This window comes from Chiloscyllium plagiosum, unplaced genomic scaffold, assembly GCF_037043375.1.
Source record: "Chiloscyllium plagiosum isolate Xiang-an unplaced genomic scaffold, Cpla_swu_hap1 HiC_scaffold_24, whole genome shotgun sequence".
Classification (NCBI taxonomy): Eukaryota; Metazoa; Chordata; class Chondrichthyes; order Orectolobiformes; family Hemiscylliidae; genus Chiloscyllium; species Chiloscyllium plagiosum.
Window position 1 is genome coordinate 60821473 of NW_028270162.1, and position 24164 is coordinate 60845636.

General features: G+C 42.3%; 1 protein-coding gene across 1 annotated transcript; it reads left to right on the forward strand.

The window, feature by feature from the left end:
* Positions 1–787: 787 nt before the first annotated feature.
* Positions 788–23930, forward strand: mycbp (MYC binding protein). Its single transcript, XM_043716157.2, has 5 exons — positions 788–854; positions 3307–3379; positions 8575–8623; positions 17533–17662; positions 23063–23930. The coding sequence occupies exons 1-5, from the start codon at positions 840–842 to the stop codon at positions 23105–23107; spliced, it is 312 nt and encodes a 103-aa protein (XP_043572092.1). The 5' UTR covers positions 788–839; the 3' UTR covers positions 23108–23930.
* Positions 23931–24164: the final 234 nt, after the last annotated feature.

Consider the following 24164-nt stretch of genomic DNA (forward strand, 5'->3'; position numbering starts at 1 on the left):
TCCTTTGCTGCTTCTTAGTTCCACCGGATTCTATGTATATTTTCCAAGGCAATAGCCTTCATTATTAACAAAAACAGAAATTGCTGGAGGATCTCAGCAGGTCTGGCTGCGTTTGTGAAGAGTTAACGTTTTGAGCCCAGTGATCTTCCTTCAGAACATCTGAAGAATTTCAGTTCATAGATGCTGCCAGACCTGCTGAGTTTCTCCTGCTTTTTCTATTTTTGTTTGTTTCAGCGTCTACAGTTCTTTATTTCGTCCTTTTATTATTCTGCTGATTCCATGCTTTACTAAGAGAAAAAAACACCACCTCTCTGTTCTTCCTTGCGTCTCCTTTCTAAATATACCTTTGGATATTTGGTTCCCAGCCGTGTAACCTTACAGCTATGCCTCAGTAATAACATTTACATCATACTCACTCACAACATTTTTAAACTCTTCATTTATTATTCTTATTGCGATTGCTCCGTTTAATGCAATAAATTCAGGTTTGCCTTTTCAACATTTTTACACTTTTTGTGCTATTGCTCTGGTTGCTGCTACTCCGTGGGTTTTACCTCTGTCATCCAATTTTGCTTTGCACTTTTCAGCCGTTGGTCCTTTATTTCCCCACAGCCGTTCCCTGACATCGCACCGCCGGAGCGGGGCGCTAACGGACACAACGTGGAGGCGGGAACAGTCTGGGGGAGGCGGGACCTGGGCCTGGCCGCTGATTGGCCGCTGCCTCCTCGTGGACGGACCGTTGACGGGGGGGGGGGGGCGGCCCTGGCTCGTTGTCATGACAACAAATTCCGGAAACAAGAGGCGCACTGCGGGCCTTCGAGCGGAGAGGGAGAGAGAAGATGGCGCATTACCGGGTAAGGGAGGAAGGGCGGTCGACGAGGAAAGGGAAACGGTGGAGACAGGGCTGGGAAGTGTCTGGAGCGGGAGTTTGGAGTGAGGATCACTTGAGGAGAGCCTAGGAGCAGGGACGGGGGTTGGGGTAACTCTGGGATAACCCAATGGGGAGGGCAAGCCGGGGGCCGGAGGCCGGATCTGGAGTTAGGACGATGGGGTTTGACGGGGAGGGTCTGCAGTGGGAGTGACTGAGTTCGGGGCGGTAAGAGGGTCTGTAGCGGAGATGACTGGGTTTGAGGGGAAGGGTCTGGAGTGAGGACGATGGGGGTTTGTGGGGGAGGGTCTGGAGTGGGGATGAGTAGGATTTTGGGGGTGGGTTGCGTTTGGGGTGGGTCTGTTGTGGAGACAACTAGGTTTGGGGTGGGGTGGAGGGTCTGTTGTGGGGATGCCTGGGGTTGTGGTCTGTAGTGAGGGTGACCCGAGGGGGGGGATAGGGGAAATGGAGAATGGCTGAAGGAGATGTTGGTGCCATGTGCTAGAGTTCATAAGTGGGGGTGCTGGGTGAAATTGGGTTTTGTATAGGGCAAGTGGGTGGAAGGCAGGGGTGAGGTAGATGGAGTAAGGTAGACTGAGTCAAGGGTGAGTGGGGGTCAGATGGAGTGAGTTGGGTGAGATCAAGGAGGATGTTTGAGGAGGCAGTGGCAAGAGAAAGTGTAGTGTCTGGGGGGAGGAGAGTGGGGTGGAAGGGGTGGTGGAGAGGTGAGTTGGGGAGGGTTGGTGGGTGTTGGATTTGACAAGGACTGGGGGAGAGAGAGTTGGGATTAGTGATTTTTGGGTGTCTGGATGTGGGGACATTTGGGGGTCTGCTTTTGTTTGTCTTTTACCTGAATGGTATGGCAGTGGTGTGGTTGGTGAGTTTGCAGATGGCACCAAAATTGGAGATATTGTGGACAGTGATGAAGGTTATCTAATGTTGCAAAGAGATCTTGATCATTTGAGTCAATTGGCTGAGGAGTGGCAGATGGTGTTTCATTTGGCTAAATGCAAGGTATTACATTTTGGCAAAACAAACAAGGGCAGCAATTATATAATTAATGGTCAGGCTTTGGCTCGTATTGTAGAACAGTGAGATTTATCGGTTCTGACACACACTTCTTTGAAATTTGCATCATGCCTAGGTAGGGTAGTTAAGATATTTTAGCAGGTTTACCTTCTTCACTCAGGCCTTTTAAGGATGTTATGTTGAAGTTACTGATAATATTCCTAGAATGAAAGGAGAGGCTATCCAGCCTTACCTTTTTATAACCTCGAAATTCAATGTGGTGCTGTCCCTTCCCCTTGCCAAACTAATCTAAATTTCTCCCAGTGGTGTGCACAAACCCACGTGCAAAGAACCCCCATTCTGGTTCAGGTGGGGGCCATTCTGCTTGACTAAATTAGACCCGTACAGTGTGGAAATAGGCCCTTCGGCCCAACAAGTCCACACCGACCCTCCAAAGAGTAACCCACCCAGACCTGTTCCCTCTGACTAATACACCTAATACTATGGGCAATTTAGCATAGCCAATTCACCTGTGAGGAAACCCACACAGACACAGGGAGAATGTGCAAACTCCACACACAGTCATCCAAGGCTGGAATCAAACCTGGGACCCTGATGCTGTGAGGCAGCAGTGCTAACCACTGAGCCATCGTGCTGCCCCAAAAGGTTCCATCTTCCACAGAAACCGTTCCTGTCATTCAGGAATCTAAACCCTCCCTGCTGTACCAACTCTTGAGCCGAGCATTCACCTGACTTATTCTTTTATTTCTCTCCTCACTAGCACGTGGCAGTTGGAGTAATCTGGAGATCTTTGAGATCATGCTCTTTAGACTATTGCTCAGCTACCTAAATTCTTGATGCCTATCCCTCATTTCCAATGTCATTGGTAATGATGTACTACAACCTCTGTCTTGTCATCCTGCAGCCTCTGTAGCATCCCTGACCCTGGCACAGAGGTAATATCACCTTGGAATCATTTTTGTGGCCACAGAAACACCTGACTGTTCTTTAAACGAATCCCTATCATTGTTGCTCCTGCTTTCTTCCCCAACTCCTGGACAGTCCAGCTGCTTCTGGTGCTAGAAGCTTGGCTCTGTCTGCGCTTTCTTGAGGAACCAATGCCCTCATCAGCTTCCAGAATGGAAAACTGATTTGTGGGTAGGACCTGGGGTGGGAAATCCTGCACTACCTGCCTGTTTCTCCTTGACTGCCTGGTGGTCACCCATTCCCTTTCCTCCAGTCCCTTGAGCTGCATTGTGACCCCCTCGGAGCTCGTGTTTCTCTGTTAGGAGCACTTCCTGCACACACGGTATCTGGAATGCCAGTTGGGACCATGGAGGATAGGAATGGAGTCAGGGAGCTATCATAGACATGTCATATGCATGTACCTATTGGTGGCATAAACACCTTATTCCTCTTGTTTTCTCCAGGCTGGTGATTCCCGTAGAGAGCAATTTCGTAGATACTTAGAGAAAGGTGGTGTACTGGATACACTTACAAAAGGTGAGGTGCTGTTTTCACTCTTTTTTTTTTGTTCATTTGTGGGACGTAGGTGTTCCTGGCTGGGCTGGCCTAGCCTGTATTGCTCAAATTGTCCCTGAGGTGTGGTAGTGAGCTGCTTTCTTTTAACTGCTGCAGTCCATGTGCTGTAGGCACACACACAATCTTGTTAAGAAGGGAGTTCCAGGATTTCACCTTGTGATACCGATGGAACAGTACCGATATACCAATTCAGGATTATGTGTGGCGTGAAACGGATCTTGCAAGTATCTGCTGCCCCTATTCTGGATGTTGGTTTTGAGGTGGTGTCTAATGAGTCATGGTGAATTTCTGCAGTGCATCTGAATGCCTTATTGTATTATTATATAAATATGAAACATCCTGGGGATGTTCATAGACATCTTAGGCAACAAAATCAGATGCAGAAGTCCCCAGTGGTAATATTTGGGCAGGTATTGAACAAATCTTGGAACATTGAAGCAGATCTTAGGTACATCTTGAAAGCAACAATAATCTGACCCTTCCTCTCATGTTTTTCTTCTTAACTGGGTTCAAGGGGTTGGCATTCTGGATGCCCCAGTCAGGCAATCAGTGATTCAACAGCTGAGCAAATGATCTATATGGATTCTGTCAATGTAGGAGTATTAGAGTAGCTGCCTTTTCAAATAGTTAGTCCAACAGGTCTGCCCTTTTTGGGTGGATACACAAAGGATGCAACTTGAAATACAGGCAAGGATACCTGACTGGTGGCCTGGCCAATATTAAGCCATCAACCGACACCACTAAACAGATTATCTGATCCTTCTCTTATTGCTGTCAGTGGGAACTGGCTGTGTGCAAATTAGTTGCTGTGTTTCCTACAGCATAAGAATGCCAACAAAAGGTATCGCTGAAGAGAGATACATTGCCCATGTTTCTTGTGTTTCACGAATTGGGACTGAGAATGCCAAATTTCCAACCATCACAACAATTTATGTAACACGAGACTGTCTCCATGGCAACACAATGGCCAGTGTCTAATTACAAACTAATCAACACCCTTTTTATCCTGTCATATAAACTGTTGTGGTGATGGGTGTTGGATGGCCAATTGCTGAAGAGAATTGTTAGTTGAGGCAACAGTTTCCACAGTCAGAATCATGGCCTAAATACTCATGGCAACCAGGTAAGATAATGAAGTGCCTCATGGAAATCTTAGTGATGAAGAAAAACTTGTTACTTAGTAAAGTGTAAGTGGGAAAGTCAGAACCCATTTGCATATTCAAAGTTCCCATAATCAAAGGCCTTAAGTAATTGCCATTACATATTTCTATGTAGGTATACTGAAATTATAAGTGAAACAAACTAACAAATTCATCTTAAGGAATTTAGCTCAATTCATTTAGACAAATGGCTGTAGATAGTGGTGAGAAGCCCCCATCCCCTCAGCAGATACCAAGGACCTATTGATGTATAACAAAGGGTGTAAACTTTTTCAAAGGACACTGGAAAACAAACTTTAAAAATCTCACAACACCAAGTTATATTCCAACAGCTTCACCTGGAAGCACTAGCCTTTGAAGTGCTGTGGCTGCAGAATATATTGCACAAGCTCCTGATGAAGGAGCAGTGCTCCAAAAGCTAATGCCCCCAGACAAACTTGCTGGACTATAACCTGATATTGTGTGATCTCTGTGTACACCCCATTCCAACACCGGTACTTCCACATCACGGAAAACAAATAATATTGTAAGGGGGCAATTGCAAAAAATTAGTCATACTTGACCTACTCTTGAGAAATTAGGCAGGGCAGGTGACTGAGATGTCAGTGGGGGAGCACTCTGGGGCCAGCAACTATAATTCTATTAATTTTAAAATAGTGATGGAAAAGGATAGACCAGATCTAAAAGTTGAAGTTATAAATTGGAGGAAGGCTAATTTTGACGGTATTAGACAAGAACTTTCAAAAGCTGATTGGGGCAGATGTTCACAGGTGAAGGGACAGCTGGAAAATGGGAAGCCTTCAGAAATGAGATAATGAGAGGCCAGAGAAAGTATATTCCTGTTGGGGATAAAAGGAAAGGCTGGTAGGTATAGGGAATGCTGGATGACTAAAGAAATTGAGTTTGGTTAAGAAAAAGAAGGAAGCATATGTCAGGTATAGACAAGATAGATCAAATGAATCCTTAGAGTATAAAGGCAGTAGGAGTATACTTAAGAGGGAAGTCAGGAGTGTAGAAAGTGGACATGAGATAGCTTTGGCAAAAAGAGTTAAGGAGAATCCAAAGGGTTTTTACAAATACATCAAGGACAAAAGGTAACTAGGGAGAGAATAGGGCCCCTCACAGATCAGCAAGGTGGCCTTTGTGTGGAGTCACAGGAGATGGGGGTGATACTAAACGAGTATTTTGTATCAATATTTACTGTTGGAAAGGACATGGAAGATATAGAATGTAGGGAAACAGACGGTGACATCTTGAAAAATGTCCATATTAGAGGACGGAAGTGCTGGATGTCTTGAAACACAAAAGGTGGTTAGATCCCCAGAACCTGATCAGGTATATTCTAGAACTGTCTTCCCGATATTTAATGGGAGGAATTAAAGCAAAAAATATCTGGACATGGTCACCCACCCACCTGTCTGTGGAGAAAGAGTTAATATTTTGTCTTTGTTTGAGAGTAACAGTATTTAAAAACAAGTTCTTCTCTCACTCCTTATTTTCCCCCCCAACCCCCTGCCAAACTTAGTTGAAAAACAACATTTCACATTTTAAAACTTTCATTGTGAGGAATGGCTAAGAGCACTATTGAGCAAACTACAGAGAGGACCATTTCCCTTTTTGAAGTTAGTCACCTTGTTACAGGATTGCAGTCCACAGTTGCTCCCAGTTTCAAATGGACTCCTGTACCCCCAACTAATTGTAACTGTGAATGACTGTATTGATGTACTTTTCCCAATTTTCAGAGTTTCTGAAATCTACCATCAGCTGGTAAAGCCTTTTCCAATGATTCTCCTTTCCTGACCATGCCAGAACAATTCTCTTACTCTAGAAAGTTGCAGGATATGTTTTTTTTGACTAAAGAATACCTCTCCTGCTTCGGACAATCACAGAATCTCAAGAGGCCATCAATTCACTGTGCTTACACAGGCTGTAATTTCTTGTCCGGCTCTATCATCTAGTGTTTTATCCCCAAATCCCTGCATTCCATTACGATCCAAAAAAAACTATCCATTATTCTCTTGAATGCCTTAACTGAACTTCCCGCCTCCAAGTTTTAGGCAGTGGTCTCCAAACCCTAACTACTCCCTGTGTGAACAATTTCTTTTTGCATCACCCTTGCTTTGTTGCATGTCACTTTAAATCTAAGGCCCCTTGTTCTTGTTTCTTTCGCAAGTGGAAATAGTTTCACTTTATCTTCTCTGTCCAATCCACTCATGATTTTGAAAACCCCATTCAGATCTCCCCTCACTGCCTTCTCTCCAGGATGAACAGTCCCCAACTCCCATCAATCATAGTTGAAGTTCCTCAACCTGGAGCCATATCTCATAAATCATTCCTGCATTGTGTTCAATCAACTTTGATTACTGAATGTGGCACCCACAACTGTACACAGTACTCTAACAAGTATCTTGTGCAAGCTCAACATCACCCTCCTTGCTTTCATAATCTATGCCCCTTGTGGCTCGGTCAAAACCAACTTTTTTTTTCTTGTTGCTGAACAGAGAACCTGTGTTTTCTGCCCATAATGTTAATTGATTTGTAGAAAAGGTCAGTAATCTGATTTCATAATGGTTTTCTTTATCCCATCCCTGTGAAGTGTGAACTCCTTTGTATCCAGGAGTAAATAATTTATTATTCATGATTCCAGACCCCCTTCCTCTTAGAAACAAATAGATGGTTAACATCATAACAGTTTACAAGTTAACACCTACAACACCTTTCCAGGGTTTGGAAGATTTGAAGTCTGTTTATTGTAAACTCAGGATGTTTCCATTGTCCACAAGCAATAAATAGTTTGTGAACCAACTGCCATTCCATCCCTTTTCTTTTAGCTTGTCACCTCCTCTGTCACCATGACCTCTTCTCCCCTCTCCTCCCTGCCCACTCTAGTGGGACTGTTTGTTCTTTCAAGTCTGGCAGTTAGATACACCACTCTTTTGCCATTCTCACATTCTGATCACTTAATCTGAACTATCAGCATTCCTAATCCGCCAGCCTGCCCCACCACCACTAACAACAACTATCGAAAAAGTGCTGCCCCCTCCACACTTCACTTTAACTCTGGTGAAGAGTCATCTAGACTTGGCATTAGATTGCTGTTTGACTGTAGCTGCGCCTGACCTGCTGTGATCTCCAGTGTCTTGTTTTCAGTACAGATTCCTGCATCTGCAGTAATTTGATCCTACACCTTTGCTGTCAGTAAACTGCAGAACAGGTAACTTACCATGTTAAACCTACAGCTCCAATATTTAATGATCTCTTAAACCAAGTCATTACAATGGTTTTGAGTTGAATACCACTGTTCTTTGGACCTCTTCTCCACAAGCTGCTATCAAAGTGGATTATTTCCAGTATTTTTAAAATCTGATTTCTAGCATCTGCAGGAATATTTTTGGAGATTTCTGCTCACTTAGTACTGAATGTTGAGTATACTACTTGTTAATGTGCCAACGCCAAAGGTCAAAGTGCGGGGAAATGAAATCCTAAGACTATTTTTGGATAATGTTGCCGAGATTGATATGTAAATTAGAAATTTGAGGGGTCGTTGCTGTAAATGGTCCACTGGGTATTGCTTTATATCTTCACCTGCTTCATCAGAAATCTTTCTTCCGGCATCAGTTCAAAAATGGATGTTCATTGAATGTGCATTCAGTTCCATTTGTGACACCTCAGATGTTGAAAGCATGGGCTACTTCATTAGGGTAGATTGGTTAAGATGATAGTAAGCAGGTTCTTCCCTCATTTTTTGCATTCTTGCTGTCTGGTCTAGCCCCAATCAAACAGACATACCCTTCAGGGCTCGACTCAGTGATGCTACCAAAATCTTTGTACAAGTTACATTGATATTTGCTGCAGAGTACATTCTATGCCTTAAAAGCCATAGAGCATGCGGGATAGTTTAATCATAGTACCTTAAAATTTTGGTTTTTGTTTTTGCATTTGCATGCTGTTATAGTATTTAGTGAACGTATAGAATTGAAATGTTATGTTTTTCAGTGCTGGTTGCCCTCTATGAGGAGCCGGAGAAGCCCAACAATGCAATGGAGTATCCTTTATTGCTCGAAGAGGGACGGAAAACACTGACTTCATTCAGAAAGTCTGCTGTTGAAAAAGCTGTGACCTTGTTAGTTCACGCTTGAGGTGTAGATACTGCTGCTAGGTCAGCATTTATTGCCTGTGTTTCATTGTCCTTATCAAGTTGGTGTGATTGTGCTGGACTTGGACTACTGTCATGATTTAAGATAAATTAAGTGATCCATTCCCGAAGTCATGTAAGAGCCAACCACGTTAGGTTAGAGCTGCACACAGACCAGATTGGTTTAAAATGGCTGACTTCTATTGAAAGGACTAAAAAGTAACCAGTTGGATACTTACAAGATTCAAACAGCTGTGTGGTCAGTTTCACTGATTCTAGATTTTTTTAATTTTCCAATTTGGTACAAATAGAAGAAGGCTGGCATTTCACACAACCAAATTATCTCCAGATAGAACAAGATGACTGGTTAGCACTGCTGCCTCACAGCAGCAGGGATTTGGGTTTGATTCCAGTCTCTGGTAACTGTGTGGAGTTTGCATATTCGCTTCATGTCTGCATGGGTTTCCTCCAGGTGTTCTGGTTGCCTTTTAAATGTTAATTTACCCACCTCAACCACTTCCGCAAGCAGCTTATTCCATGTCTATACCACTGAGTTTTTAAAAAAGCAAAAGGTTGCCTCAAGTTCCCATTTATTCTTTCCCCTCTAACCTTAAACTGATGCCCTCTAGTCCTTGATTCCCCCAACCCTTGGAAAAAGCTTGAGTGCATTCACTCTATCCATGCCCCTCATGATCTTATGAAGTGTATAAGTTCATAAGATATAGGAGCAGAATTAGGCCATTTGGCCTATCGAGTCTGATCCGTCATTCAATCATGGCTGCTATGCTCCTGAACCTCATTTTTCTGCCTTCTCTTCAGATCTGTTCAACCCATTACCACTTAAAAATCTGTCTTAGCTCCTCAAATTTACTCAAATTGCTGACTGAAAGTACGTTTGCGCACACTCCTGCTTTCAACTGGTTTGTAACTAGGTGTTCTCTCCTGCTTGAACGAACAGCTGTGTAAACAGTACTCCCAGTGAGTGTCAGGCAATCCTTCAGTATTTGGAGAGGGGAAAAAACTTTTAAAATTCACTTCAGTCCACATTCAAAAATATGGAAAAATAAGTATATTCTTTACGTTAGGGCTTAATTGGTTTATTTAGCCAAGTTGAGGGTTGCCTGCAGATTGTCATGTGTGCTCTAGGGCAAAAGAAGTGATGTGGTGAGCAAAGATGCATAATTTTGATCTACAGAAGCTCTTAAATGGCAGTCAAATTGTTACCAGTCACTGCTGTCGAAACAAATTGGAGCGGAGATTTCTCTTGAAATATAGAAGCTAGGACTATTGTCAGAATACTGCTAGAGCATAGTCTTGCAGTAGCCATTGCCTTCAGTAGATTCCTGATCTGAGTTTTACAGCATGGAAAGGGGCCTTATAGGAGAAAGTGAGGACTGCAGATGCTGTAGATCAGAGCTGAAAATGTGTTGCTGGAAAAGCGCAGCAGGTCAGGCAGCATCCTGAAGAAGGGCTCATGCCCGAAAGGTCGATTCTCCTGCTCCGTGGATGCTGCCTGACCTGCTGCGCTTTTCCAGCAACACATAAGGGGCCTTATAGCGTGGCGACACCAGACATCAAGCACTTATCCATTCTAGTCTCACCTTAGCATTTGGCCCAAAGCCTTCTATGCTGAGATGTATCAAGTGTTCATGTAAGTATTTACAAAATGTTGTTGTGATGGTTTCTGCTCTCCCATCCTTCTTAGTCCCAGATAAAGACTGGAATCCCTCTGTGAAACATTCTTCCTTCAATCCAAACCTCCTACACATTACCTTCAATCTATCACCCTGGTTCTTGATTTATCTATTTATGGAAAAGGATTCTTACTGTCCACCCTATCTATGCCTCGGTTAATTTGTACACCTTAGTCAGGGTGGACCTCCTCTTCACACCACCTTCCACCCAGTCTTCCCTGCTCCAAGAAAAACTGAACTCCATCCTATCTTTAGTTGAAATGCTTTCGCCCAGGAAACATCCTCTGCACCCTCTTGAGTATAATCACCCCCTTCCATACTGTGGTGAACAAAACTATATATAATACCTCCCCTTTGGTTTAACTCCAATCTTGTCTAGCTCCATTATAAGCTTCCTATTGAGTCACATAGAATGGTATGAATTGTTTTGAGAATAAAATCTATGCTGCTTGGGTTGTTAGGCGTATGCCAAGGTGAATTCTCAACTCAGTACTTCTGGCTGAAGTTCACAAATGCTTCAGGCTTGACTTTTCACTGTGCTGGGTTTCCCAATCACTGAGAATGAGGATAATTAAACGAGTGGACAGGCCATAAATGTCTGCCACCACAGCTGGATGTGACAAGACTGCAAAAGCTGGATCCTATTCGTTAGTGTGATAAAGCTTACTGTCTCATTCTATTAACACTGGGCGTTTTAGTGCTGTGTTTTAGCTTCACTAATTGACATCTCATTTTGCCTGGTTCTGCTCTTGGTAGGCACTCCTGCAGTCTTCTTTGAACTAGGGTTAATTCCCTGCCTTCATGGTGATATTGGAATGGGAATATGCTGGGCAATGAAGTTTTATTCTGGTTTAACATAATTCTGCTGTTAATGGTCCACGTGTGTCATGAGTATCCAGTCTGGAATTGCTAGTTTTGTTTAAAATCTATCCCATTTAACAGGGAGGTAGGGCAGAGAAGCAATTTGGCCAAAAATAAGCAGAATAATTCAGGAAGAGACAGGGAGCTTGACAGAAGTTTCAAGCCATTTATTTATCAGATGCTGTTAAGGTAAATGGGAAGGTGTTAAAGCTAAAGGCATTCTGTCTGAACATGTGAAGTGAGCAATAGAGAAATGTGAAGAGATGTCCTTTGGAAGGTGAAGGAAGAGGTAATATAGATTTCTTGCCCGAAACGTCGATTTTACTGCTCCTCGGATGCTGCCTGAACTGCTGTGCTCTTCCAGCACCACTGATCCAGAATATAGATTTAATGGCAGCCTGAGAGATTAGGCAGGGATGTAAGGAATTGCATTTCCATTGGGTGTTGAATTTGGTGGGATACACTGAAAGTGTTGCTTAAAAATTTTACTGAGGCTTTGCACTGATCAGTGCAATGCACAAGAAATACCAATATAAAGAGAAAGCAGTTAGTGTTGTGGCCATTACAGAGACTTGGATATCACAAGGACAGGAATGGTTGTTGGATGTTCCAGAGTTTAGATATTTCAAAAGGAATAGGGAGGGAGGTAAAAGAGGAGGAGTGGTATTGCAAGTCAGGGATAGTATCACAGCTGCATCATTGAGGAGGGTTTGTTTACTGAGTCAGTATGGGTGGAAGTCAGAAACAGAAAAGGAGTGGTCACTTTATTGGGTGTTTTCTATAGACCCCAATAACCAAGACATGGAGGAGCAAATTTTTGGAAAGGTGCAGAAGTAACAGGGTTGTCATGGGTGACTTCAACTTTTCTAATATTGATTAGAATCTCCTTAGTGCAAATAGTTTGGATGGAGCAGATTTTGTCAGTTGTATCCAAGAGGGATTCTTGACTCTATATGTATGTAGGTAGACAGACTGACTAGAGTGGAGGTTATACTGGATTTGGTGCTTGGCAACAACCAGGTCAGCTGTCCGATCTCTCAAGAGCATTTTGGTGATGACGACAACTCCTTGACCTTAACTATAGTTGGAGAGAGCGATAGGAGCAGACTGTTTGGGAAAGTATGTAATTGGGGGAGGGGGAATTACAATGGTATTGGACAGGAACTGTGGAGCATAAATTGAATAAGTATTCTCGGGGAAATGCATGACAAATGTGGAGGTTGTTTAAGGAGCACTTGCGAGTGCTGAATAGGTTTGTCCCACTGAGGCAAGAAAGGGATGGTAGGGTGAAGGAACCTTGGATGACAAGAGATGTGGAACATCTAGCCAAGAGGAAGAAGGAAGCTTACTTAAGATTGAGAAGGCAAGGATCAGAGAGGGCTTTAGAGGGTTACAAGGTAGCCAGACAGGAACTGAAGAATGGACTTGGGAGAGCTAGAAAGGGGCATGAAAAAGCCTTGGTGCAGGATTAAGGAAAACCCCCAAGGTGTTCTACACTCTTGTGAGGAACAAGAAGATAGCCAGAGTTAGGGTAGGGCTGATCAGGGATATTGGAGGGAACTTGTGCCTGGAATTGGAGGAGGTTGGGGAGGTCCTTAATGAATACTTTGCTTCAGTATTCACTAGTGAGAGGGACCTTGTCATTTGTGAGGACATTGTGAAATAGGCTGATATGCTCGAACAGGTTAATGTTAAGAAGGAAATTTTGAAAAAACATGAGGGATAGATAAGCCCCCTGGGCCAGATGAGATATACCTAATGTTACTAGGGGAAGTGATTGCACCTTTGGCGATGATATTTGTCCTCGCTGTCCACTTGGGTAGTATAAGATGGTTGGAGGGTGGCAAATTCTCAGAGAATAGGGGTAATTATAGCAATTACAGACCAGTCAGTCTTATGTCAGTGGTGGTCAAAGTATGGGAGAGGATTCTCGGACTGGATTTATGATTATTTGGAAAAGGATAGTTTGATTAGAGATAGTCGGTCAGCATGGCTTTGTGAGGTGTGACCTACCCCTCATAAGGCTTATTGAAGTCTTGATGTGACAAAACATATTGATGAAGGTAGAGCAGTGGATGTAGAGTATATGGATTTTAGCAAGGCGTTTGTCACGGTTCCTCATGGTAAACCTATTCAAAAAGTTAGGATGCATGAGAGATGGAAATTAGCTGCCTGGATACAGAATTGGCTGGCATATAGAAGACAGAGTATTTGGAGCTCTGGTGACCAGCAGGGATATATATATATGTTGGATGAAGAAGTGGAGCAATGGGTTAATAAGTTTGCTGATGACACAGGGTGGAAGGGATAGGGCGGAAGACTGTTGTAGGTTGCAGTGGGACATTGACAGTATGCAGAGCTGGAAGTGGTAGATGGAGTTCAACCTGGACAAGTGTGAAATGATTCATTTTGGAAGGTCAAATTTGAATGCGGATTACAGGGTTAAAGGCAGAATTCTTGGCAGTGTAGAGGAACTGAGGGATCTTTGGGTCCATGTCCATAGGTCCCTCAAAGTTGCCACCCAAGTTGATAGGGTTGTTAAGAAGGCACATGGCGTGTTGGCTTTCATTAGAAGGGGGATTGAGTTTAAGAGCTGTGCAGTTATGCTGTATCTCTGTAGAGCCTGGATAGACCACACTTGGAATATCCGTTCTGGGTGCCTCATTATAGGAAAGATGTGGAAGCTTTAGAGAGGGTATAGAGGAGATTTACCAGGTGCTGCCTGGACTGAAGGGCATGTCTTATGAAGAAAGATTGAGGGTACTAAGGCTTTTGTCATTGGAGCAAAGAAGGATGAGAGGTGACTTGACAGAAGCATACAAGATAAGAGGTGTGGATAGCCAGAGATGTTTTCACAGGGTGGAAATAGCTATTGCGGGGGGCATAATTTTAAGGTGATTGGAGGAAGTTTTGGGGAGATAGGAGGGTAGGTTTTTCAAACACAGTTGTGGGTGCACTGCCAACAGTGGTAGAGTCAGATGCATAGAACATAGAACATAGAAGAATACAGCGCAGTACAGGCCCTTGGGCCCTCGATGTTGTGCCGATCCAAGCCCACCTAAACTACACTAACCCACTATCCTCCATATACCTATCCAATGCTCTTAAATGCCCATAAAGAGGGAGAGTCCACCACTGTTACTGGCAGGGCATTCCATGAACTAACGACTCGCTGAGTGAAGAACCTACCCCTAACATCAGTCCTATATCTACCCCCCCTTAATTTAAAGCTATGCCCCCTTGTAATACCCGACTCAATACGCGGGAAAAGGTTCATACTGTCGACCCTATCTAACCCCCTAATCATCTTGTACACCTCAATCAAGTCACCCCTAAACCTTCTTTTCTCTAGTGAAAACAGCCCCAAGTGCCTCAGTCTTTCCTCATACGATTTTCCTTCCATACCAGGCAACATCCTGGTAAACCTCCTCTGCACCCGTTCCAATGCCTCCACATCCTTCCTATAGTATGGCGACCAAAACTGCACACAATATTCCAGATGCGGCCGTACCAGAGTCTTATACAACTGCATCATGACCTCAGGACTCCGGAACTCAATTCCTCTACCAATAAAAGCCAGTACGCCATATGCCTTCCTCACCGCACTATTTACCTGGGTGGCAACTTTCAGAGATCTGTGTACATGGACACCAAGATCCCTCTGCTCATCCACACTACCAAGTATCCGACCATTAGCCCAGTACCCCATCTTTTTGTTATTCTTCCCAAAGTGAATCACCTCGCACTTAGCTACATTGAATTCCATCTGCCACCTTTCTGCCCAGTTCTGCAGCTTCTCTATATCCTGCTGTAACCTACCACATGCTTCCTCACTGTCAACAACTCCTCCGACTTTCGTATCATCCGCAAACTTGCTCACCCAACCTTCTAACCCCTCTTCCAGGTCATTTATAAAAATGACAAACAGCAATGGTCCCAAAACAGATCCTTGCGGAACACCGCTAGTGACGGCACTCCATGAAGAAACTTTGCCATCAACTACTACCCTCTGTCTTCTTCCATCCAGCCAATTCCTAATCCAAACCTCCAACTCACCCTCAATGCCATATCTCCGTATTTTCTGCAGTAGCCTACCATGGGGAACCTTATCAAACGCCTTACTAAAATCCATATATACCACATCTACCGCTTTCCCCTCATCAACCTCCTTCGTCACCTTTTCAAAGAATTCAATAAGGTTTGTGAGGCACGACTTGCCCTTCACAAAACCATGCTGACTATCCTTGATCACATTATTCCTATCCAGATGTGCATAAATCCTATCCCTTACAATTCTCTCTAAGACTTTGCCCACAACAGAAGTGAGACTCACCGGCCTATAGTTACTAGGGCTATCCCTACTCCCCTTTTTGAACAAGGGAACCACATTTGCTATCCTCCAGTCTTCTGGGACTACTCCTGTAGACAAAGAGGACATAAAAATCAAGGCCAATGGCTCTGCAATCTCCTCCCTTGCTTCCCAGAGAATCCTAGGATAAATGCCATCAGGCCCAGGGGACTTATCTATTTTCACCTTTTCCAGGATTTCCAACACCTCTTCTCTACATACCTCAAAGCCATCCATTCTACTTATTTGTGCCTCAGTATTCTCATCGACAACAATGCCCTGTTCCTGAGTGAATACTGAAGAAAAGTATTCATTCAGTGTCTCCCCAATCTCTTCCGCCTCCACACGCAACTTCCCCCTACTATCCTTGACTGGACCTATTCCTACCCTAGTCATTCTTTTATTCCTAACATACCTATAGAAAGCCTTAGGGTTTTCCCTAATCCTATCTACTAAGGACCTTTCATGTCCCCTCCTTGCTGCTTTTAGCTCTCTCTTCAGGTCCTTCCTGGCTACCCTATAACTCTCAATCGCCCCAATTGAACCTTCACGTCTCATCTTGAGATAGGCCGCCCTCTTCCATTTAACAAGGGATTCCAATTCCTTATTAAACCACGGCTCCCTCGCACGACCCTTTCCTTCCTGCCTGACAGGTACATAATTATCAAGGACACTCAATAGTTGCCCCTTGAACAAGTTCCACATATCATTTACACTCTTGCCTTGGAGTCTACTTTTCCAAGCCACACATCCTAAGTCATGCCTCACCGCATCATAATTTCCCTTACCCCAGCTATAATTCTTGCCCTGTAGTACACACTTATCCCTCTCCATCACGAGTGTAAAAATCACCGAATTATGGTCACTATCCCCAAAGTGCTCACCTACCTCTAATTCTAACACCTGGCCTGGTTCGTTACCCAGAACCAAATCCAGTATGGCCTCACCTCTTGTTGCATTATGGACATTTAAGTGACTTTTGGCTAGGCACATGGATGATAGTAAAATGTAGGGTATGTACGTTAATTTGATCTTGGATAAAAGGCCGGCACCACATCGAGGCCTGAAGGGCCTGCACTATGCTGTCTATGCTGTATGTTCATAACAATGGGAGAAAGTGAGGACTGCACATGCTGGAGATCCGAGCTGAAAATGTGTTGCTGGAAAAGCGCAGCAGGTCAGGCAGCAATGACTTGCCAATTAATTAGCATTTTGCTCTCATCCAGTATCGATGCTGTCTGTAAGCTCTGGTTAGGCTGTAATTAGCGTGTTTCAAAGGAGGTTGAGGAGATTTGCTAGACGTTAGTACAAGGTTGATAAGGTGGACAACAAAACGCTGATCCCATTTGCTGTTACTTCAAGAAGTGGGGAACCTTAATGTAGATTTTGGGACAGCTGTAAGGGGCAATGAGGATTCAATTCTTTCCGCATTGAGTGGTAATAACCTCAAACCTTCCACCTACCAGGATGGTGAAAGCAGTGACTTTCAGTAATTTCAAGAGGAAATTGAATAGAATTTGAGTGAAATAAATTTGCAGGGTAGGTTTGCTATTTCATTTTAACTTCCATGACTTAATTTCCTAGGAAGGCAATCAAAAATTAATTTTTGAAATTGTTTTTTCGTGCTTCATAAAGCTTTTTGTCAGCCTTCTATTTTACTGCCTCCACTTTCACTTACTTTAAATCTGTCATCATTCATGGTTTTTCTTACTAGCTAGTGATGGATCAGCAAAGAGATGGAATCTATTGCTTTAAGCTTAATTCAGAATAATTAAATGCAACTCCAGTGCATTTTCTACTGCAATATTTTAAGTGTGGTATGGTAGAAAGTCTGTTTTCCCCATTTCTGTGTAGCTAGCTCAGTCCAACAATCTGACTATTAAAAGATGCATTGTTTCTTTCCTTAATATTGTTAGTTTTTTGAAACAGCATTTGGGAACATCAGGCCCTGAGACTGCAGATGTGGAAACACTGCGACTTGAAGTGATAGAACTAAGACAGAAATATGAATTGCTGCTGGAAGAAAATAAGGAATTAAAAGCGAAGGTAATGCACTATGCTACGCGGTATACGGAGTACCTGTACCCAGTTGCTCAATGTTTCTCATTGTGTAAAGCCCTTTTGAATTATTACATTGGATTTATCCAGTTTTCATCAATCATTTTCTTAAGTTTATAAGACTCAATAGGCAGAATACTAAGATGGATGAAATGCATGCTCAGAGATGGAAGAAAATAAAGCAAGTTCTTACTATTATTTTGCTCGACTAATCCGTGGACTCTCACAGCTAACTTGATTTAATCTCCTGCAAGGACACTTAATCTCCCTGCTCCTCATCCATGCATCTGTTCAAATGATGTAACCTTCTCAACCAAGGATTGCTGCTATTTGAATCTATTTCAGACGTGTTCCTTTCTCCTTTCTTTCAGAGCCATGGTGTGGTTCCTGTTTTGCCCAAATAGCAGTGTTCCTCATGTTATCCTTTGCCATTTCCACCATGTCTAGTGTGATTCCACAACCAAATGCATATTCCTTTATTCTTCTCTATTGATATTCTGAAAATCCAAGTCAAATCCTCCGTCACCCTAAAAACTTGGTACTTTCCGACAGTATTTTTTCATTAAAGCTCAGGAGTTGCAACACTTGTCCTTTTGTCTCTTCACCTGCCATCATCCTATCAGTCCGCCTTATACTTTGCTATTTCAGGAGTTGGTAGCAATTGTGGTAGCAAGTAAGGTGCCAAGGGCTCTTTCTAAATGCTGCTGAGTCAATTGTTCTGTAATTCATTCTGGGGGCACCAAACATGAAATTAAATATGAAATTATCATATATACTCGTGTAATAGTTCTGTTTTTACTAAGGTTAAATTTATGGGATCAGCTATTACATGGATACTACTTTTGAGGGGCTGAAATTCATGCCTGTCAAAATTCATATCGTATCATTAGCAGAAGTCCAAATGATCTCTAAATAAAGAGAAGACAATGAATTATGGTAATTCTGAAAACCCAGAGCAGGACACAGCAGCCAGCAGACTGGGACCAAAGCGGAACAACCAGAAGACTGGAAAGCTGGAGAGACACATGACGACGGCTGGCACACTGACTCCTAAATGTTGATCTGTTGTCTGTGAAGAACTAGGGTTGACTTTTACATGAGATATTTGGAAAATTCCAGGCTATTTGGCCAAAAATAGGGAGTCGACTTCTAAATCAACTATTACTCGAGTATATATGGTATAATGCAATTTTCTTTATACTTTACTTTGCACAGCTGCTATCCTGTAACTCTCATCTCACCTAAAACACCTTTGGTATCTTATCCCTTTTGGTTTGTGCCCCAACAAACTTGCCCTGTTTTCTGGGCATCCTTTTTTGTTTTCTCTCTTTTTCACTAACTTAACCTCAGAGTCAGACAGTCCTATAGCACAGCGACAGGCCATTTGGCCCAAACAGGTCCATGCCGACCAAAATGTCCATCAACGCTAACCCCATTTCCCTGCACTTGGCCCATATCCTTCTGAACCTTTCCTATCCATGTATTTGTCAGAATGTCTTTTAAATGTCGTTAATGTACTGGCCCAACCACTTCTGCTGGCATCTAATTCCATATGCGTACCACTGTTTTTTAAAAAAGTTGCCCCTCTGGTTCTATTTTATTCTTTCCACTCTAACCTTAACTGCTGCCCTCCAGTCCTTGATTTCCCCAACCCTGGGGATGCTGGTGTTGGACTGGGGTGTACAAAGTTAAACATCACACAATATCAGCTTATAGTCTAACAGGTTTAATTAGAAGCACACGAGCTTTTGGAGCGTCACTCCTTCATCAGGTGGTAGTGGAGAGCTCAATCCTAACACAGAATTTATATCAAAAATTTAGTGTGATGTAACTGAAATTATACATTGAAAAATTGATTTCTGTTAAGCCTCTCATCTGTTAGAATAACATAGTTTCACTTTCATGTGTAAATCACAACTTTTTTTAAAAAAGTTGCATTCTCAGGTTAGCTGTTAACAATGGTGATCGCTAGACAATACATTGAAGGTGTTAGCCCCCTGTGTTCTGTCTATGCCATGATGTTTAGATTGATTCTAATCTAAAAACTGGGATAACGGAGTTTTGCATGAATGCATACAGTTTTTGAGTAAAGTACAATGTAACCCTGCAAGTGTGTACACGCGTGTGGGTGTGTGTAGGGTGTCTTAAGTCTGTGAGAGGGTGCGTGTGGGAGTATGTGTGTGCGTGCGTGTGTGTGTGTGTTACAATCGTGGTCACCTTTAATGTGACCGGACACCTAGGTCCCGGATGACACATGAAAGACGTGAAACGATAATGTTATAATAGATGAAAGGCTTAACAGACAATCAATTTTTCAATGTAAAATTTCAGTTACATCACACAGAATTTATAGCAAAAATTTTCAGTGTGTTAGGATTGAGCCCTCCACGACCACCTGATGAAGGAGTGACACTCCGAAAGCTAGTGTGCTTCCAATTAAACCTGTTGGTTGTGATTTTTAACCATGATCTTGTATACATCTATAAGATCCCCCTCAGTCTCCGAGGCTCTAAGGAAGAAAGCCCTAGCTTGTCCAACCTGTCCCTATAATTCAGAGCTATCATATTTCTAGCTTTGTTCTAATAAAAGATCACAGAATTGATATTATAAACTCTATTTAACTCTGTGCACAAAGACTACTCTGACCACAGCTAGTATACTGTAGACAGTTCTACTCACCAGAATATATGAAAAATATAATCAAACCAGTGGTGGTACAGAGAACACTTATATGGGTGTTCTGTCTGGTATGGAGAATTTTGGATTGAATCAGCTATGACACACAGGTTAACTATTGCTCACCATCCCAGATCCAGTCTGGGAATCAAAATCTGTCAAAATGTGCCCTGATGGAGAAAAGTGTTGGATTGACAATTTTCAGTTTTCAGTGTCAAGAGATCTAGATTATTACATTCAGTACAGAAAGTGATTTTCATGCACCCTTTGGCTTAATCAAGGTGGTAGAAACCAAACCCTCCCCACAAATTTCACAAACCTGTCAATTGTGATGGCTGCCCAACCCTGTCCCCACACATTGTTAGCCTCACTACGCCAACTCTCCGACCAGATGTCTTCTCCACATTTCTGCTGTGTACTAAGTATTCTAGAATAGATTTGTTGTTGTCCAATGCTGAAATAACTTGTTTCCCCTGCCTGATTGCTCATTGATTGGCTTGCTAGGGCAATTTCAGAAGGCAGTTAAGAATCAACCACATCACTAAGAGTCTGAAAACACATGTAGATCAGACAAGTACAACAGATTTACTTCCCTGAAGGAAGTTAGTGAACTAGATGGGTATTTATAACAATTGACAGTGGTCATGTGGTTGCCATTAGTCTAGCTTTTCTTAAATTCCAGATTTTATTGAATTTAAACTTCACCGTCAAACCTATGTCCCCAGAACATCCAACTGGGCTCTTCATTACTGTGCCACCGTACTACCACCTCACCTGAGGTGTTTGGGAAAAACTGGGTGTTTGAAGATATTGATTTGAGATGGGGATACCTGGATTAAATGTCCTTTTTTAATAACAGGAAAGAAATGTTATCAAAGGTCCTGGGCTAAACAGATTTGAGAGTATAACAGCTTATACTTGATTTTCAACCCTACTAGCAGGTTATGAAATCCACTAAATCTGGTTCTTTTGTGAGTGAGTACTAGGAAAGCTCCTGGATTAAATTGGCCTCTTTCAGCACTGATGTAATTAGAGGCACCTCTATCCAGACTAACAATCAGGTGATTCCAATGCCAAACAACATAGTTGGTCCTTAAAGCTTCTGGTCAACTATGGATAGACAATAATTTTGCCAAGAATGAGGGAATGGATGCAGTGCAAAACTAAACTCTTTAAATTGATGGAATATGGGTGGCTATGTGCAGTGATTTTTTTTTTTGATTTGTATGAACGATTTGGATATATGCATGAAGAATAATAAAGAAGTTTGAATAGAGGAGGCGTTTGTGTTGCTAATCTGTGGGAAGAAAGTTTTGCCTAGCTTGGGTCTGGGTTGGATGGTCTTTGGAGGGTTGGTGCAGACTCATTTGAGCTATGGCCTCTTTCTGTACTGTAGGGATTCTATTATCCTAGCCAGCACCAAGTCCAGACCACCCAGCATCTCTCTGCTTATTGACATGCATTGGCTTCTGGTCCAACAGTATCTCTCTCTAGTTCTCAGTTAATCCCTCCATGACCATAGCCCTCCCTCCGTCTCCAACTTCTGCTAACCTTATAACATGCACAAGCTTATCTTTGGGAACAGTTTGGATAATAACTGAGTTTGGAACTGAAAAAAGATAAGGATAAAATGGAATAGTGGAATTAATTTAGGATTGTTCCAGTAAAGAACTGCTGTAGACACGATAGCTAAACGACCTGTTTTCTATTGAAATATGACCACCTGTTCTTGTTCTGTCATGGCAGCTTTATCAGTTTTATTACAGTAAACGGATGATTTAAAATTAAAAAGCTATTTTCAAGTAACAATGTTGGTGTGGTTCTGTTGCTGCGATAACAAAGCATTGGGACACTAGCACAATGATACAAATGTCTCAAATCAGAGGATGGTGCGTGTATGGAATGAGCTGCCAGAGGAAATAGTGGAGGCTGATATAATTGCAACATTTAAAAGGCAGGTGGATGGGTATATAAATAGGAAGGGTTGAGAGGGATATGGGCCAAGTGTTGGCAAATGAGACTAGAATAGATTGGGGTATCTAGTCAGCATGGACGGGTTGGACCGAAGGGTCTGTTTCTGTACATCTCACTTTCTAAATTTATTACTGATTATTTTTTTTTTTTTTTGGGGAAGCCTGATTGTCGGAGTGTCTCCGATCCAAAATCATGGTATGTTATAGAAGGGGTTTTAACATTTTGCCCAGCTTAGAGACTTCAGTTTCCTGTTCCATTCACCCCATTAACAGGGGTTTGTGTAGGACTGGTTACTTTACAGACTTTTATAAACCATTGCTCCATAGTATGGCTAGCTCTAGTGTCAGTTGATTCAATTCCAATCTCCTCTGCCAACAGGTGAATCAACTGGACAGTGAATTAAATTTTAAAAATATTTAATTTGGGGGTCAAATATTTGCAGGTATTTCTTTGGGGGGGGTGGGGTCTGCTCCAGTAAAATATTTAAAGATTTGATTCATGTTCTATACTGCTGAGTCTACAGTGAATGCTGTTTAAAAATCCTGTTCAAAAATCCTGTTCTGGTTTGTGCATTTTGTAGAACAATTTATATTCTTACTTTCTTGAACTGCAAAACTAAAACTCTTTCATTGAGAGCAAAGCAGAATTTTTAGGTGTAGTCTGTGACAAAGTTTTGATGTAAGTCTCTGGGAAGTTCATTTTAATGGCAACTAAAGTATTTCAATCTGTTGTTCACAGCTTGCACAGTTCGAACCCCCAAAAGAGGAAGGGCAACCTGAATAATAAATCAAGGCTTCCTGCATTATCAGAAGAACGCATGAAAGGGATCTGTTAAAATCATCTGGAGAATTGGCACCTATTCTGAAAGAAATGCAGCCAATCCTTTTTGAGATTGCACATGCCAAAAAAAGTTACTTACAACTAACAATGATGCCATGGTTGTATGCCTGTCTGAAATGAAGCATTTGGAACTAGACATTCAGGACTTTTACAAAATGCATTTAAATTCTACACAAACTTTGATTCAGAAATAGCCCTTCAATCCGTGCACATGTTTCATTCTTGGAGCACTGTTGGATCTTAAATTTGTTAATATTGGCATGATGTTACCAGAGATCTGAGACAAATTTTAGTAACTTTCTGTTTGACCAAACATGTTTGCTAAAGTCATTTTGCACTTTGTGGGGGGCTATACTAAACAATCTTGTCTTGCACATCCTGTTAGTTTGGGGACATGGAGAGATATTAGCTAGGGATTAACAGCTTTAAGTAACATTAGGCCAATAGAATCTGTATTATCTGTTCACAAGCCAAATTGAACAAGTGGAACTTGGCAGCAGTCAAGTTTGAATATTGACCTTGTTGAATGGTTTCTTGTCATTGTGCCAGTATTTTGGAGGAAAGCTGGAAATCAGGCAGTGATCCACGAACACCACACTGAGCACTGATGCGTTTGATCAGCAGGGAATAGTCTTATCAGCAAACCGTACTAATACTGAAAACAGGCCCATTTGGCTCAATTAATGTACAAGTTTTTTTCTAGTTGTACAGGAGTTCAATTTTTCCTTTTTTTTTGTATTTACTCAATAAATTTTTTTGCACATCATTGATACGTTCACTGAATAAAACACACTAGATTGAACAGTATTAGAAGATTCCTGTTCAAGAAAGCAGGCACAGGATTTGTCTTCATAATGGAAATTACATCATAAGAGACTGTCCTACCCCTCCATCTAATGTTCTCAGCCCTTTAATTGGAGCTGTGCCTAAATCTGTTATTTTCCTTTGGTTAATCATTATTTAAATAATTGCTCTCTTTCATGGCCACCCAGCCCTCTCC

Coding starts and splice junctions, on each gene's coding strand:
- mycbp (XM_043716157.2), top strand. Junction 8,624..17,532: donor AAGCCCAACAATGCAATGGA/GTATCCTTTATT, acceptor TAATATTGTTAG/TTTTTTGAAACAGCATTTGG. Junction 17,663..23,062: donor ATAAGGAATTAAAAGCGAAG/GTAATGCACTAT, acceptor TGTTGTTCACAG/CTTGCACAGTTCGAACCCCC.